General features: G+C 38.3%; 2 protein-coding genes across 3 annotated transcripts in view; one reads left to right on the forward strand and one right to left on the reverse strand.

Moving 5' to 3' along the window:
* Positions 1-4674, reverse strand: COMMD8 (COMM domain containing 8). 2 transcript variants are annotated; one of them, XM_068680267.1, is made up of 5 exons: positions 4517-4674; positions 3912-4067; positions 2730-2882; positions 1047-1202; positions 1-471 (listed from the first exon to the last, which is right to left on the reverse strand). In XM_068680267.1, the coding sequence occupies exons 1-5, from the start codon at positions 4559-4561 to the stop codon at positions 451-453; spliced, it is 531 nt and encodes a 176-aa protein (XP_068536368.1). In that variant the 5' UTR covers positions 4562-4674; the 3' UTR covers positions 1-450. The 2 variants fall into 2 exon arrangements, with proteins under 2 accessions (XP_068536368.1, XP_068536367.1); XM_068680266.1 differs by having other exon boundaries at positions 411-1202.
* Positions 4675-16145: 11471 nt separating this feature from the next.
* The window catches only part of ATP10D (ATPase phospholipid transporting 10D (putative)), a 44094-nt gene continuing 43325 nt past the window's right edge, over positions 16146-16914 (forward strand). The window contains exon 1 of the mRNA XM_068680270.1: positions 16146-16266. The gene's annotated coding sequence lies outside the window, so the exon portion shown is untranslated. The remainder of the gene's footprint in view (positions 16267-16914) is intronic.

The raw sequence follows: 16914 nt of genomic DNA on the forward strand, positions 1-16914 counted from the left end.
CACAATCGATCAACTATTTATTCACTATTTACAAGTATAAATACATTAATGATACAAATATGCTGTTGTGTTCTTCATTATCATGGCACCTTAGATATGAATAACATACTTTGCAATTAAGACTCCTTAGTTTGACTAGGCATCTGTGCAGTCACCCCCCAAAATTTAACTGAAACAAATATAGCACACTAAGTTATACTTCTTCATATTTCTATAAACCTTTAGTACTAAAAGCTACTGTACACTGAATTTTTTATTTTTGGTTGAACAAGACTTTGTTAGTTTCATAAAAGACTTAATAGTGTATTTGGTCACAAGTCATAATTGCCTTCTCAGTTCAGTATTTGACAGCATCAACAGCTTCCGACTTTGCAGAGAGCGTTTCCTTTTTTTTTTCCAAGTCAACTGGGAATCCATTGCCAGCAGACATTATCAATGATCTGAATTCTGTCATTTCAGTTGCAAGACAACCTTCAAAAAGAAGGAAAGGGATAAGATCAAAGTTGGATGAGACAAAAACTTAATCAGTCCAGGAGATGCACCATTATGCTTTCTGTTACAGTATATGTAACTGTATAAATGTATCTTTTCCCTGGAAAATGTGCCACCCCCCTGCCAGCTCTCTTGTACAACCTCACACAGTTACTACTTCTAGCCACTTTCTTTAGCACTTACTGCACACTAACCACTTTTTGGTTCCCCAAAACCAAAAAAGCAAAATGGTGCTTTCCAGGTCCACTAGGATTCCCTTTACACAAAGCAGAACAGGCAGCACCATTACTAGAATGAATTCCTTCTTGTCCTCACCTAGAAGCATGGACACAAAAACAACCCATAGGTTCCATACAGACTTTCAAGCAGACACAGGGCACGTGGAGACTACTGAAGTCTGTTCTGGAAGAACATTTGAGGGCTCTCATTTCAAGAGACCAGCACCTGTATCTGGACTAACACATTCACCTCACTGGGAACTTCATAGTTACTCAGAGGTCTCACACCAGCAAATTCACAAGGACTCAGGAAGAAAAAACATCAGTAAAAGATACCTTATTAGCGGCTTCCAGTGCATTTATTAGGTTCTGCAGCTCTTCCTTATTCATTTCTATAGAAACTGGTTTAATTTCACCATTTTCTCTCACATCCAAGTCAAGATTGAGAAGTGGCATTTGCAGCATGGAGATCTTATCACTGGAAAGCGCAAGCTAGGAAGATTGAAGAAAAAACAACAAAACATAAGGTGGAGCCATTAAGTTTTTAGTCTTTCAGAGCATTAAATCTTTACTTTATATTGAACGGGTGCTACCAGAACAAACATCCACATGACAAAACTAACTGCTCACAATACCTGCAGGATTATTTTTCTTTTTATCCATTTGCAACATTTTGGGGTTTTTTAGATGAAAATAAGATATATTTGATCATGGCTCTTTAAAGTGAAGTATGTAAATTTTGAAGTCACTTTATAACGTTGACTAGCATAACTATTTTTGAAGGGGACAGTAGGGTAAAAGAGTACAACTGTGCAGTTTTCAATTCCCTCTACAGCTGATCAAATACTGTTTATCAGATACTCTACTTGACTGATACTGATGAAGAAGATTATATACCAGTCATGCTTTATTTTTTCGTTCACTATTACACCCACTCTGGTATAAGTAGGCCTTTTATAAGGTATTACGTAGAGGATCAGTTAATAATACTGTTCATCAGCACTGTACAGAGCTATTTTAATAGTCAGCACAGAAGGTGTTACAACAAAGGACAGACAAGCTCCTTGGGAGGATTCAATTAGAGCAAGTGGAAAAAAAAAACACACAAGTTCAAGGAAGAAAAAAAGCTGTTTAAAGCAAAATTAATACAATAGTTCAGACATGTACAAGAAATGTATGTCATGCAATAGGAAGAAAGTAAAAAAGAAATTTCCATGAGCAATGGTTAAAATAAACCACAAGCAACTAAAAGTCTGGTTTATGTTTTCCTCACCAGTAAATGCAGTTAGCATAGCAGATCAATGATTAATAACAGCACAATACAATGCACATTTGCTCTCACAAAATCTTGTCTTTGGTGGACAATGCTCTTTAATTTCAAAAGCTGTTTGCTACACAAATTATTTAACATAATGGAAATGGAAGACTATTTAACTACTCCCATGGACTAAGTAAACAACATTTCTTATGCGGTTTATATTTTATGTCTTTGTCATAGCTTAATTTAAAGCAGAAGTGGCTTTGTAACCCCAAAGCACCATTTCATTTTAGGTAGGGCAGTCATGTTACTTACTATCACAACAAATCTAAAGATAAATGATTCCAAATTAATTATTAAGTAGCTGTTTAATACAGGAGTCTAAAAGTTTGAAAAAAATCAGGGAACCACATCCTGCATCAGCGTACTACTCTTTATTTTAAATAATTTCTTTTTACTTTGAGTAAAAATACTATCTATTTAAGCCTGTAAATCACGACAGTATATGAAACCCTGAAGATTACTTAGGAACACTTCAAACTCCTTTTAGGAGAAAGAGAGAGAGAAACTGCAGCATTAAAAGACAGAATTTTACTTTCAGTTTATACAAGCGTCTGTTGTCATGAATGTGGTTTTCTGGTACCTTTAAAAATTGAGCCATGCCCCAGAATCAGCTGGCCCTACTAAGGAGATATAAAGATTCTTCTACATTGCAGGATACTTCTTTTTATATTCAAGCAACATTAAAGAAAAACTCTCACCTTTAATTGCCAGTCAAAATCCTGCAGCTGGCCACATGATATTGCATTTACTCTTTCTACCAGTGCATTCCTGATTTCTTCCTTTCTGCCTTTTAGACACTTTGTGACTGCTTCTTGATAGTTTTCATTTAGATCCTTTATCTGCTGAGCAGCCTACAAAAATCATAACAAAAGTTATGACGGTTTAAATTACTAATTAAAGAAATAAGATGTTCCACCTGTAATAGTTGTTCTTTTTTTGGTTTTGGTACCCAAGCCTTTATCTAAGTGTTACGCTATGCTCCACAGTCTCAGCCTTCTCTCCATGTCTGATAGATAGTCAGTATTTATTACAGCAATGAAAAAAACAAAAAACAAAACAAACAAAAAAAACCCACCACACACCAACATCAACAATGTTCTTGTTTGGCAGTAATTCACGGTTGATGCAAACGGTCATTTATACTAAAAGAGACCATAGAATGAAGCCTTCTTAAACGCCAGCTAAACTCGAAAGAATCACATACACAATCAGCCAGGTTTAGCTCTGCGTTTCTGAACATCGGAGGGGGAACAAAATACATAAGCTCAGTAGGAACACACTGATGAACAGACTTTTCCGCAGCTTCACAAGTATCCTTGTTAGATGTAACTACTACCAGGTAGTGAAAAGACTAGGAATGGGCAAAAATGAGAATCAAGATTCCTGGTAACAGAAAAAACTTTTGCAAAAGTTATACACACTGGAATGGCCTTGAATGGTAGTCCCCGTGCCGCATGGTCCATCCAGTCTAAGAATTTTCAGGACTTACATACAATTGCTATTTGACAACAAACATGTGCATGAGTTGTTTTTATTTCCAATGAACAGTAATGACAGGTTATGTATTTTAAGGAAAACATAGATTTAATTTATAGTACTTATCAATTTAAGTAACTAAAACAGTATTTTATCAAGTATTATTCAGCACTGTTTAATAAAAATGCCATCCATTTTTTTCTTATAAAAGACATTTCATTTTACCTCCAAACACTGCTCGCTTTCTACCTGTTTGAGGGTACTCAGATTTTGTCTGCTACTACTCAAATTCTACACTATAAAAACATTTAAGGGCTAAAAAAAAAAAAAAAAAAAACAACTAGAAGGCCAATCACTGCAGAATGATTTCTCAAAGTCAAATCCAGTCAGTGACAAGCCCATACCTCTTCATCAGACATGTTTTGGCCAACTGCAGCTTTGAAATACCTCCTGCTTTCTCCCAAAACCTCCATCCACTCTGCCAAACTCCAAACGCTGCCATAGTCCTGGTACCGAGGGTATGCCCGGCCACATATGCCATCGACTATCTTATGAAGGAACTGAAACAAGGTGATATGGAAAAACATGAAATATTAAAAAACACGTTAAAAACACGTCGCTATCACTATTAACCTACACCAAATTCACCAGCTATCCCCCCCTAGCCCCTGGGCAGGGTCTCAGGCTCCCCCAGAACCGCAGCATCCCCCTGCCAGCCCCTCTCCGAGCACCAGGGCGAAGCAATGGCGCCGAGGCCTCCTCCCCAGCAGCCTCGGGCACAGCTTGGGCAGAAACGAGCAGGAGAAACCCCCTCTGCTCCGGGATGCGAGAGGGGAAAGCACAAAGCACGCCCCAGCCGGGGTGCCCTCAGCGCGCCCCCATATTTTCACTTTCGCTTCGCAGAGGCCCGCAGGGGTCAGAGCGGGAAGGCGACGCCACGGAGAGGCCCGCTGAGGGGACAGGGCCCTGCTCCCAGCCCGAAGCCCCCCAAAAACAGGAGCCCCCCCACCTCCAGGGCCCGTCCCGGCGGCAGCTTCTCCAGCAGGAGCAGCATTTCCCGGCCCTTCCCTCAGCGCCCGCCGCCCTCCCTCGGCCCGGCGGCGCGCATGAGCAGGGGCAAAGGCCCCGCCTGTCGCCTCCGGAGGCCGCGGGTTCGATTCCCGGGCCAGCTGCCAGGCCGGGAGGCTGCCTCATGGAGTCACAGAAGCGTTAATTGTTGGAAAAGACTTCCAAGATCATCTGGTCCAAGCGTCCCTCAACCACCAGTATCACCCACTAAGCCATGCCCCTAAGCATCACGTCCAAACTTTCCTTAAAAACCCCCAGGAAGGGAGTGCGCAAGGGGTTACCACACGAGTACCCATCCTACTACTGCCCACCCTAACCTGCGTGGCCTTGAGGCAGCCTGCAAACAAAGCCAGAACCTTCAAATTTCACAGATTTTTATCTGCAACAACGTTTCATCTGTTTTGAAGTTCTCCCCGTTTTGCAGCTTTGCTTTTCACCTCTTCCCAGCCTAACTTTCAGCCAATCTCAGCAGAGGGAGGTCAAGGCTTCCAGCATTAAAAAAAAAAAAAAAAAAAAAAAAAAAAAAGGCTCAGACATTACATGAAACTGAAGAAGTTAGGGGAAATACTAAGTACTGAAGCTCATTCTGTGAGTACCGTGTTGGCCTGGAACAGCTCATTTTGTATCTCTGCTTTGCCAAACCAGAAGAAAGCCAGCCAGACTGGGACAGGGCATATGGAAGAGGTTTTAACATTAGCAACAAGCTTTCTGCACCTTAAGTTGATTTGATCATGGACATGAAAAAGCAGGAACCCCCTGATCACTTGTACAAGAAAAACAGTTCAAATTCAAGCTCCAGCAAAACACTGGGTACAGAAGCTGATATACCTGTAGGCAGATCTTACTTCACTGAAATCACTTGGCTGATTCACAGGCATAGATTATACAAGCGTAAGCATAAAACCAGGCCCTAAGAATGCAAAAAGAGCTACAAGTCTGTACTGGTGGGTGCAAGGTTTGTGGAAAAAAAAAAAAGCACAGGCAGGTTAAGTCAGTTTGCTGCACGTCTTCTCCGACTGCCAGTATGAGAGGAACAGAGTGGTGTGTAGGAGTTTGGGGGAAGGAACAGATGGGGAGGAAGCAATTCCACGTTTTGCTGACTGCAAACTTTCAGATGCACCCAATTCCTCTCAGACATCGCAAATGCTAATAAATTTTTAATAAAGGCTTCTGGAAAATGTATTTAAATTTATTATGGTGAAATTACTTCATGCTGATATCGAATTCAGGAAAAGTTGAAATTGCAAAGAAAAACTAGTTTTATTTTAGATCATTTTGAATAATAACTTCCTTTATTCTCCCAGAATACATTTTGTTAGATGACTGGAAAGCTATCCAGTTTCTAACTGTACGATGTTGCACACTACAAACGAGAGCAGCAGGGGGAGCTTCTGCTTCAAAGAAGACGGAGCCAGCGACCACACAAGAGTAATATAAAGGAAATCCAGATTTAGGGAGAAATAAGATAGGGGGATAAGGAGAAAGGTAGTGAGTGTCCCACTCAATTGAATAGGACCAAACAAGAGATGAATGCAACAGATTTACATAACACTTGAAAGACAGGAATGTGTAAAAGAGGACAGGGAACCACACATCCTGACAAAATCTCAGTGAACACCTTTCAAAACAGGTTTTTGCTTGTTTGTTTGATTGTTTTTTCCAGGTCTTAGGAATAAAGAGTTTCACTTTTCATAGATGTATAGCTTTTTTTTTTCTGACATAGGAGGAGCAGAGTAGTACTGGGCAAGGAAATCAGAGCTGGGTTAGCTGAATGCATGTTGCTGAGCCCATGTAAAATTACAAAGTAGTGTGGCAAACAAGACTGGCATTGTCAGTTTGGAGTTTGTTTGGATTTGCATTATTTGGATCCACCATCAGGTCTTAGGCCTTGAAAATACCAATTTGTTATGGTTCTGTACCACAGCAGCAATAACCCACCCCACCCCTCTGAATGCAAGTTGTCGAGTAACCACAAAATCAGAGACAGGGTTGGAAACTTGTGGAAAGATAAGTAGGTAGACAAGAGACTCCACGATGACAAGGAGCAGCTTCACAAGTGAGAAATGTGGAGAGAATTTTGAATTATAGTATCCACATTCCTACTGGCTCCTTAATGGTTGTGTTTGATTTTACAGATAACCAACAAGCTAAACTGCAGTAATTAAACCTATTTTTAAAATGAATTCTTTTGTTGCCCTTGTTTTTAAAACATTTGGAAATAATTTAATAATCAGAATCTCTTAATATTATAGGATTATATATTATAGCATAGAGGTGGTTTACATTGCTCTAAGTATACCCAGTTGGAGAGAGCATTTGAAGATGAGTATAACTCTGTCCCACAAGGAACTATTAAATTGGTATATTAGTAGAAATAGATAACTATGTATTTTACCAACACAGAGGTACCCGTAATGCTTTTTAAGTGCAAAAGAAACATGAGACTGCGGTTCAGATCAAGCTGAGCTTAATTCATGGCCTGGAAAAGGGAGGTCCTGCTATTCCCTTTACTCCTGCTCTGCTTCTTTTTCCTTTAGGGTGCTTGTGGCTGCAGGATGAAACTGCAACTGCAGAATATAGCTGATACAGCTGAAAATGAATTGTTATTTTTTTACTTCTGTATTTTGGTCACAAAGTTAGATTTAAGCCGGGTTGCAACAGAGCACCACTTCTGGCAGAAGAGAACTTTGTGGTTAGGACTGAGGGGGAAGTCAAAACTACCCCTTCTGGCAACCCATGCTTAGAGCAGATGAAATTAGTCCTGAAATGAGTATCAATCAGTGAACCACTTTAACTATTAAACCAGAAATATAAAAAGCTTTTGTAGAAGCTTACTTATAAACATACACATTTTGATATGCTACAGCTAAATGAAGTCGAAAATAATGTATCTTCATTTAATTTTTACACTCTGACCACCCATTCAAGCTTATAATAAGTGAGGCTGGATAAACAACTTGACACTGACGTGCAGAACATTCTTTATTAGCTATTTGCTCTTCATAAGCTATCATCTGCATCATTATCCTTACTCTTCAACAGCTGAAATGTCTGCAGGGTCACTGAATGTAGCATTCAGTCTTGTTTAATTTTACCCTGGAGGTGACTTACACTCTTGAGATTATAGTCAAATCAGAGTTTCCTCTCCTGAATGAGAAATCAGTTTCTCAAATAATTTCACTTGTAAAATGTGAGCACACAAAGCCATGACAAGATTTGGTCCCCCCAAGTTCTGAAACATAAGCTGTGGCACTGCGGCACACTCATGTATTTACTCTACGACACATGTTGAGTATGGTGCATCATACACAGTGGATATTGACTATGTCCATATTTCTATACTTGTCTCTATCTTCTCTAGATTTTTCCAACAAAGAGATGTATTGAGAGACTTCATTAATTATTTATTTCACTTCTCATTCTGGAATTTCAAAATCCTCTGCAGCAGTTCTGTCCTTCTAACAGACTGCACTGAAGATCTAGCAATAGCTGTAAGGGATGTTCTTGTTCAAAATCACCTTAGAGACAAATAATTAATACACTGAACTCTCTACCACCTTGCACAGAAAAGAACATAGTAAGCACTTGCTACACTGTAAGATAAAAGAGAGAAACTGCTATTGCCAGAGACTCTCCAAGCATAGACTGAAGTACCAATGGATAAAATCCTGCAGATATTACTCACAATTACATTAGTTGTATCATAAGATTTTCAAATATCTGTACTGAATACGTCTTGACAATTGCATGGCTGAAGTAGTAGAAGGGTCAGGAGCCGATTTCACACCCTGTACAAAGGGAAATAACTTTGACCAGAGGAATGACCTGCTGTAGGCCAAGGAGCCTGTAGTTGGCTTGAGCCATACCCCCATACTGGGGTAATAGCTCTTAACTCAAGACAAACCAGAGTCAGTAACCAGGGCTTTATGCTCGCAAGTCCCACTTGTCAATATCTGTCCATAAATGGGCAGGCACAGACATTTTGGGACCTGGATATCTTGCCTTTCCTCTCCCATAACCATGATACCCTATTTTGCACAAGCTTCTTTGACAGTAGAAGGAGGAGTCTTTGCCCTACTGCAGTCTCTATGAATATTCTCCTAACTCTCCTTTTCTGCAATTCAGGCCCATTATTTCCTGTCTTGGGTTCAGGGAACATGCAGAAAAGTTTATTTTCATCTGGTCTGTTGCTACCATTTTATAAGGAAAAATCTATTGTTTCCATTTCTATTCTTCCACATTCCTGTTTTCTTTTTTAAGAGTCCTAGGTGAACTATAAACCAGGTACATGTGAGGACTGGAATTTTACTTGCCATGGTGCAGGTTTAATGATTGTAATGGCCGGAATGCAAAAAGACAACAAAAAATTAATAGTCACTTTTAGGACAGATGCATTAAAAACATAAGCCAAATCTTTGTCTCTAATCCTAACCCTAAAACTGTAATATCAATAATGAATGGTAATAAACTGTTGGTGCTTTTCAAAATTATTTGGACATCAGAAAAGATAAAAGAAAATGCCCTAGAGGTAGATTATAATGACACTTCACCCTGTATGTAAACAACAATTAGTAGACACTGGAGTATGCTGCATAGCAAGTTGCACCATGTCATAATAGCAGTGGGGAGAAAGTATTCCTAAAATAATAAACACACTACTAGGTACATCTCCTCTTATCCACACAAGAAATTCATGGACTCTATTTATTATATGACTCTGATTTGAATGCCACTATATATTTTATTTTTATCACATAATATTTTATGGTAGTGGAAACAGCAGTTGGTCAAATACTTATGCTGGCAAAGCTCTGTTTTTGCTGAGGAGGTGGTTTCAGCAAGGGCATAAAAAGAGAAGGCAATTTTACCAGACTAAGTAGAAGCACAATTTGCTGATATAACTATATCCATGGTGAGGGTGTTTTTGCCAGTACAGCCCAACAGTGCTTTGTTGTCACTAACTCCCTTCCAGTGTAAATACAATCAATTACTCCCAAGGCAAATGGCCTTGGGATTTACAAGACTTTCTGTCTTGTCAGTCTGTGTCCAGTTTGGCAGGACATCATGCTGGCCAGAAAGCCTGGACTTTCTTGGGGTCAATAGTTAATATATAAGGGGCAGCTTTCCACATGTGCATCCTACTTCTGTCCTTTCCTCTTCCATGGGAAATAATAGTTATATAGACTTCAATGAAGACATTCCTAGACTTTTGTTAAAGAGTAAATCCTGTCTACCCATGCCTGTATTCAAGCCCAGGAAAATAGAGTCTGTTATCGCACTACAGATGTATAAGTTTCTTTGAAGGATGTTTAACATGTTCCCATTGTTTATTTGTTGTTGGTTTTTTTTGTTTGTTTGTTTGTCTATTTATTTTTTGACTCTTTGACTAATGCACTTAGCACAGAACTAGGATAAGGAAAAAATCCCAACTCTGTCATATATTATTTCCTAGACTCAGACAACCCACTTCATCTTCTTACATCTAAGTTTCCCCACCTGCAAAATTAAAACAGTAATGTCTGACTGTTCCTACAGGTAATATAGGAATCCATTAAGTCTGTGGTTTTACATCATCATGTTTATGAACTTTAATTAACATCTGATAAAAAATATATATATAATTTCCCCTGTATTTTGGAAAAGTATGACCATGACAACAAGCCAGGTATGTGTTCAAAATGATGGAAACTCTTTTTTCTTGGTAAATGTGGTAATATGATATCAAACAGGGCAAATATAGTGCTCTTGAGGAATACAAGGAAATATATCACAGAGGAAAAGAAGGCCTGAAGAAATGCATTGAAAGCGAAGTTACCTCTTCTCTAAATGTTCATGCATTAATAAGAAATGTAGATTTGAGGAAGCAGCTGTAAGAGTCCTGGACAACTTCCTTACAGTTACCAGCTTTTCAAATCTTGCTAACTATTGCACTGTTGCTGCAGTTTTCTGACCTGCATGACCTACCATCCCATGACAAATTCTGCTTTGAATGATATTACTGCAGTTCCTCTTCAGCATGAGAGAGAAAAGCCTCTCTGTTAGCCTCTGCTATCTCAGATTAGATACAAAAACAAGAGAAGTATTTTGCATACTTCTTTGCAATGGCAAATGATTTTCTCATGGCTTAGTCACTGATAGCTGCAAAAGTGTGAAATATGTATGGCTCATGAACAAATTCAAGATAGTAGTATCTGATATAATATCTGTTATACCGGTTCCTGCAGGTGGTGTAGGAATCCATTAAGTTTATGGCTTTACTCCACCATGCTTACTAACTTCAACTAACATAATAAAAAACATTAGTTCTTCTGTACTTTGTGAAATATAACCATGGTAGGAATGTGCATATAATTATAAATATATAAATATACATATTATATATATATATATATAAATATACATATTTATATATATATATTATGTATATTATATAAATATAAATTATAAATATATATAAATATAAATTATATATATATATATATATTTATAGTGAGGTAATGAATCTTGTTATGCAGGTGACAATAGCTTTGACTAGAATTTTATTCAAACCAGATTTGCAATGGTTTAATACTATTGCATTAGTAGAGATATTATTGATTTTCAGTGAAGCAGCTAAGATTAGATTTGCTGTTATTTAGAATTACTCTGGAGCAAATTCTGGAGTAGAGCTAACCAGATAATTTCTCCTGCTGGATTTTGCCCTGTGAAGATATGATCTACTCTTTCTTCTACAAGCCACTGTAAGAAATGAATTAAGAATTTTTTCTCTCATAGTTCAGAGAGTATTCCTGAAATATTCTGAAATATTCCTGAAATCCTGAGTGACTCTAAAGAGAAAATTTAGAATTACCTTAATTTTCCTCAAATAATTCCTCTATTTGTGTAAGTAAAATAAAGAGAAAATATAAATTGTTCGCTAGAAGATGGTATGTTTTTTCCATATGTTAATTACAATATCTTATATGGCATAAAATCCTAGCAAAAAGCAGTTACTCAGATATTGCCACATATAGTACTAGTCAAGAATAAACACTAGGCTTACTTCCAAGCTTGAAGACCTACAGATACTTGTGAAAGTATGTCTCTCTTCTTTTCACCGAGGCCATGACTTTTCATTAATTAATCTCAGATCTGTAATGCACTGGGCTAGCTGAGCAGACCAGAAATAAGCATGTGATAACTTCTGGGCCAAGTTAGTTAAAACCACACTTGTGCTTTATGTTGTTGTACTTGCTCTAGAAGATGAGGTAATCAGATAAAGAGGGGCAACTTTGCTGGGGCAAAGTTCCCCTTTCAAAATTGTTTAACTACTTAAACCCCATCAAAATGAATTTGTATCAGGGTGGTGTCTTGTGTCAATGGCACTTTTGATTTGATACTAGACTTCCTAAAATTAGATTAAACATCTCATGAAAAGCCAGCCTTGGAAACCCTTATGGAAAATAGCCAAGAGAATCAAAGTCTAAAGTGGCACTTTCCTATCCATCTGCTGGATTACAAATAATTTCAATTTGTCCCACAAATGGGTATAGTAGTTGTGACATAAAATACTATGTAAAAATAGTCAGTGAAGCCCAGATTTTGTTTAGCAAGTCTGACCTGCCTGTTCAGCAGAAATGATGACTGAGAAAAACTGTTAAATGAGAAAAAAAAAAAAAGAAAAAAAAAAACTTGAGAAAAAATGTAACCTAGACAACAACTTTCCACAAGCACAGAAAAATAACATTTAGTAAGTAGTTCGTTTGATATCACTGACTCAGCTCCTTTTATGGTTTGATATGCAGAAGATAGAGAATTAAATTTATTTTGTGGACCAGATAAAATCAACAAGTTAAATCACTTGCAGGAATATATATACAATGCAGCTTATATATACAATGAAAAGGAAGGCACGTAAGTACATTCAGATCGTGTATCAAAGGATTCTGATGCACAATAAACTTGTAGCAGTGTAAACAAGCTAATAACAAGTTTACAGCTGTAGATAAGATAAGGCTGAAGATTAGCCATGGGAAATTGCCACACCACAGTAAACAGAAAAAGAAGGGATACAGGAATTTATCCAAGTACATCAAAGCCATCTGTGTATAATTTCACTTAGCTGGTACTACTTTCCAACCATACACACCTTCCTATTATCCCAGAATTAGTAACATGGATGATGTGTTTCTCTTCTTAAGAGATATAGTTTTGTGTCTCTTTATTCATTCATTAGGCAGTATTAATTCCTTAACACAGGAATTCAGCAGGGTAGTGAACATGGGTTCATAGAATCCAATGAACTAGAGTTTCATTACAGGTTACTAATTCATCTGTATTTTAGTACTGCCAAGATAAGAAGCTGTAGGAAGATGATGAGATCTCATTTAAGATGTTTTTTGTTTTTTTTTTTCTGTTTGTCATGGTAATTCAGAGCTGCTTGAAAGTAAAAAAAAAAAAAAATCCAGATTCCTTGCTAAATTCCAGTCGATGGTTAGTTATTTCCTGAAGAACAGGCAACAGAATGAAAGTTTCTAAAATAACTCTCATCATCTTAATGACTTTCAGATGGAAGTACATAACAAACAATGATCACGTCACAAGTGTTATACCAGCAACACTGCATCAATAACAACTACCACTGGCTGCTAGTAACTGCCCCCCAAAACTGAAATATAACTCAAATTTCCGGATTCTCGGCATTCTGCAATTGGCTGCATATACTGGTATAAACCACAGGCAAAATGTGAGCACTGTACAAGTGAATAGTGCAGTCATTTATTCCTTTAAACTTGTCTACACAAGCTATGTCATGGCACTTTATTCAATATTAATTAAGGTCTGCATAGATTTGTTAAACTGCATTACACCTTTGTGTGGATACTTTTTTACAGAATTTAGTTAGCCTTCATTCAGTTTGATATAATTCATCCATATCATGTTAACTTTACCAAAACAAATGTCAATGGATAAACACGAGGAAGAAAAAGAACAATATAAATAATTAAAATAATGGTCACTGCTGGTAAAAGACCAAATGGGTATGCAGTTTAGTTTAGAAGCTTGGAGATAATTCTTAACCCTCAAAACAACCATATTCTGGACCAGATTTCTCATACAGTAATAAGAACAAAACACCTAATTGTTTTTAAGATAAAGCTCAGCCAACTTACGAACCAGATTACATGGTATGCCTGCAATGACAAGGCTCATTCAATGACCCAGAAGGTGACTTTCAGGGAAGTTCCCATGATACTATTTACGTGTTTCCTCTACCTCACTCAAGATTTGCAAGGTGTACGTATTATGCACAGAATATATCTTGCACTGTAAATATATATTCACAAAAGCAAATGTTACATCTTTAAAGCTGAGCATGCATGTTCTGAATCACTAGCAAATACTTTCACAATATGGTGTTTATTCTCCCTTGTTTCAGTTCTTCATTTTTAAAATGAAAGTAGCAATACCTTCTTGTCTCACAGGAAGCTATGAAAGAAAATTCATGAATATTTACAAAATGCTTACTCAAGTAATGAACACAATCTCTCCATGAGGAGATCAATAAACCCATTCCACTTTAGACACTGTAAATAAAGGTTATAGCCACACTCAGACTAGAACAAAGACCAATACAGAACAGCTGTCTCATTCACTGTGCATCCATCATCCTGAGAACTGAATCAGACTGAGCTCCCGTCAGGAAATGGATGTGAAGATCTTGTGTTAAGAGACTAACTACCCCAACACATCTGCATAAGAGGCAGCTTTACTTTGCACTGGCAAAACAGAGGGTTTTAACACATATCATTGATTAGGACTCTAAATGCATTATTTAGCCAATGATCTTGTAAACAGTAATTCAATACAATTTAAAATTTAAGTTTTCTGGTGAAATCTGGTTAAATTATTTGGGCTTACTGTAGAGCTACGGAGAAGAAAAGTGATCAGATTATTGGGTGATAGTCAAGAAATTTTCTGGCTACAGTTTATGAGTATGCTACCATGTCTTCAAAGATATTTAAAGCAGACACGTCATAGTATGTCACTATTTATACTGTAAATACACACCAGATCTCTCAGGCACATCCATGGTCCTGACACTGACGCACCTTGTACTTGCTAAGCCAGTCCAAGAGCATCAACACTGCAGTAATAACTATCTATGTCTATAAAGTCAAATCCCCACTGGCACTGTTATTTACGTGGATTTGGCACTAGAATGTCTGGGGAATCATATCCAGGTTCTTAGTATTTCATTAACTGGAGGTGCTCCAGGAAATGCTTGATGGCATGCTGTGACAAATCTCCATCCTCCTTCCAGGTGTTCATGGGAAAGTTTTCAATCTGCCAACACATTTAGTTAGCACAATTCCCATGACACACATTCCTCTCTTTCATGTGCCAATATGAGCACAGCTGGGTGAGCTGTTCATGCTGATGCTTCCAGAGTTACTGCAGCCACAAACTGATAGGGGGTTTGAAGAACACAGAAGACCAAAGAGCTCTCCAGCTAAGCTAATGTCATCAATCACCCTCTTGTGCCCATAGTTTTTCCTTCCCATGTTCAGGAATTAATATGGAACACACCTGCATCCTGCACAGGAAAAACAGAGATATATCCATGTGGGAGACATTCAGTGTCATTATCTCCACACATATAAAAGTTATCAGGGAGATTTCCGAATCAAGTATTATCTCTGGTGTTTGTCTTCTTTGTATATACTCTTCCATAGGCTATTTGGGAGAAGACAGCTTAATTACACCTTAGAGATGCTGGACGGTCACTTTGGATGCTTGGGTCCAATACCATTTGTACTACTGGACAGTAACACAAAAGGATAAAAGTGAAACCATGTACTTGTAACTCCAGTAAACCCACACAGTCAGACCTACCTCTTGGAGCAGCTCGTATACCCTACCTAGCTGTGTTTCTTCTGGCAGCCAAGCTAGCTCATTCAAGGTTTGGTCAGGTATTTTTGCAGTGCACTGATGTGCAGGCCTAGCTCGGGCAATTGTTATTGCCAGGCAAACACGAGAAATAAACAGATGCCTTTTGTAGTCGTGAGTTTACAGAATGGAATGACATGCATGACAAAATATGAATGGGGAAATGTGGGACTCTGCATATCAATTATTTACAACTCCAATGTGATTACAGGAGAGGTAGCTATTTTGTTAAAAGCTTTGTGATGTTCTCTTCTTTCTCAAACAACCGGAATGATACAATAAATCAGTATGTTAACCAATAAAATAACATTAAATTACTTGCTTTCTGGCAGGCCCACTATCATCTTGTAGCAGCTCACTCTGCCTTCCTGTGTTGCATCCTCTTTCCCATAGCACCCGAGCCAACAAAGGTGGTGTATCCTGCCAGAGAAACAGAACATCTTGTTTTTTCCTACCCAGAATAAAACTGTATAATTTCAAAGCAGCAGTTATGGACTTAACTTCATGTAGATGTATTTTTATTCCACTCCATATGCCAGTATGTTTTGAAATTCCTGATAGCCATACAGGCAGTTCAAAGAACAGACTGCCAGGTGCCGTTCACTGAAATATAACGTGAGGGCTCAAGGAGACACGACATGCTAAAATGCAGGCAAACACGGGAAAACCCTACCACAGACATAGAAAGGAGAGCACAACCAGCAGCCACTGCTCAGCACAGCCCTCTCCACTTTCTTGTTAGGATTTCATTGTTGATACTGGGTAAGTACTTGTAACTCCAGTTCATTTCAATAGGGCCAAAAGGGTAACTTGCAAGTAACTTTTTTCTTCTTTCTTTCTTTCTTTCTTCCTTTTTCATCAGAGAATGACCTTAGAATAGAAATTGTCTGACTTAAGTGTGATTTCTTGTGGTTTCTTTGTGAAGAGCAGCCTTCAAGAGTACTCTCACAGGCCTGAAGTGCATAAGGGCTGGGTTGGGCTTCAGAAAGGTTATTGATGAGAAAACTCACTGAGGTTCCTGATACCAGCGATTTGTTTAAGATAATTAGGGCAGTTTCTCAATCGCCAGAGGCTTACTTCTTAGAAAACGAGGGAGAGTGTTTGCTAACCTCGATTAGCCCAGTGGCTAGAAAACTCCTCGTTTAGACAGGCCGAGCTGCCTTCAGCGCCAGGCTGCGCTGGCAAAAGATCAACAACGTCAATTTCCAGGGCAAGCTTGTCCAAGGCAGCCAGAGCCCTGTCACAGCAGGGCTCCTGCCCTGGCCTCCACCGGCTGAGGCCTCAGGTCAAATAAAGAAAAAGTCCTTAAACGATAACAACCTTTGGGTTGCCAGCACTGAAGGCGAGTTGTTGAGGGCAGCTTATTTATTTATTCATTTAACTATTTATTTATTTCCACTTAGAGAAGTC

This window comes from Anas acuta, chromosome 4, assembly GCF_963932015.1.
Source record: "Anas acuta chromosome 4, bAnaAcu1.1, whole genome shotgun sequence".
Classification (NCBI taxonomy): domain Eukaryota; kingdom Metazoa; phylum Chordata; class Aves; order Anseriformes; family Anatidae; genus Anas; species Anas acuta.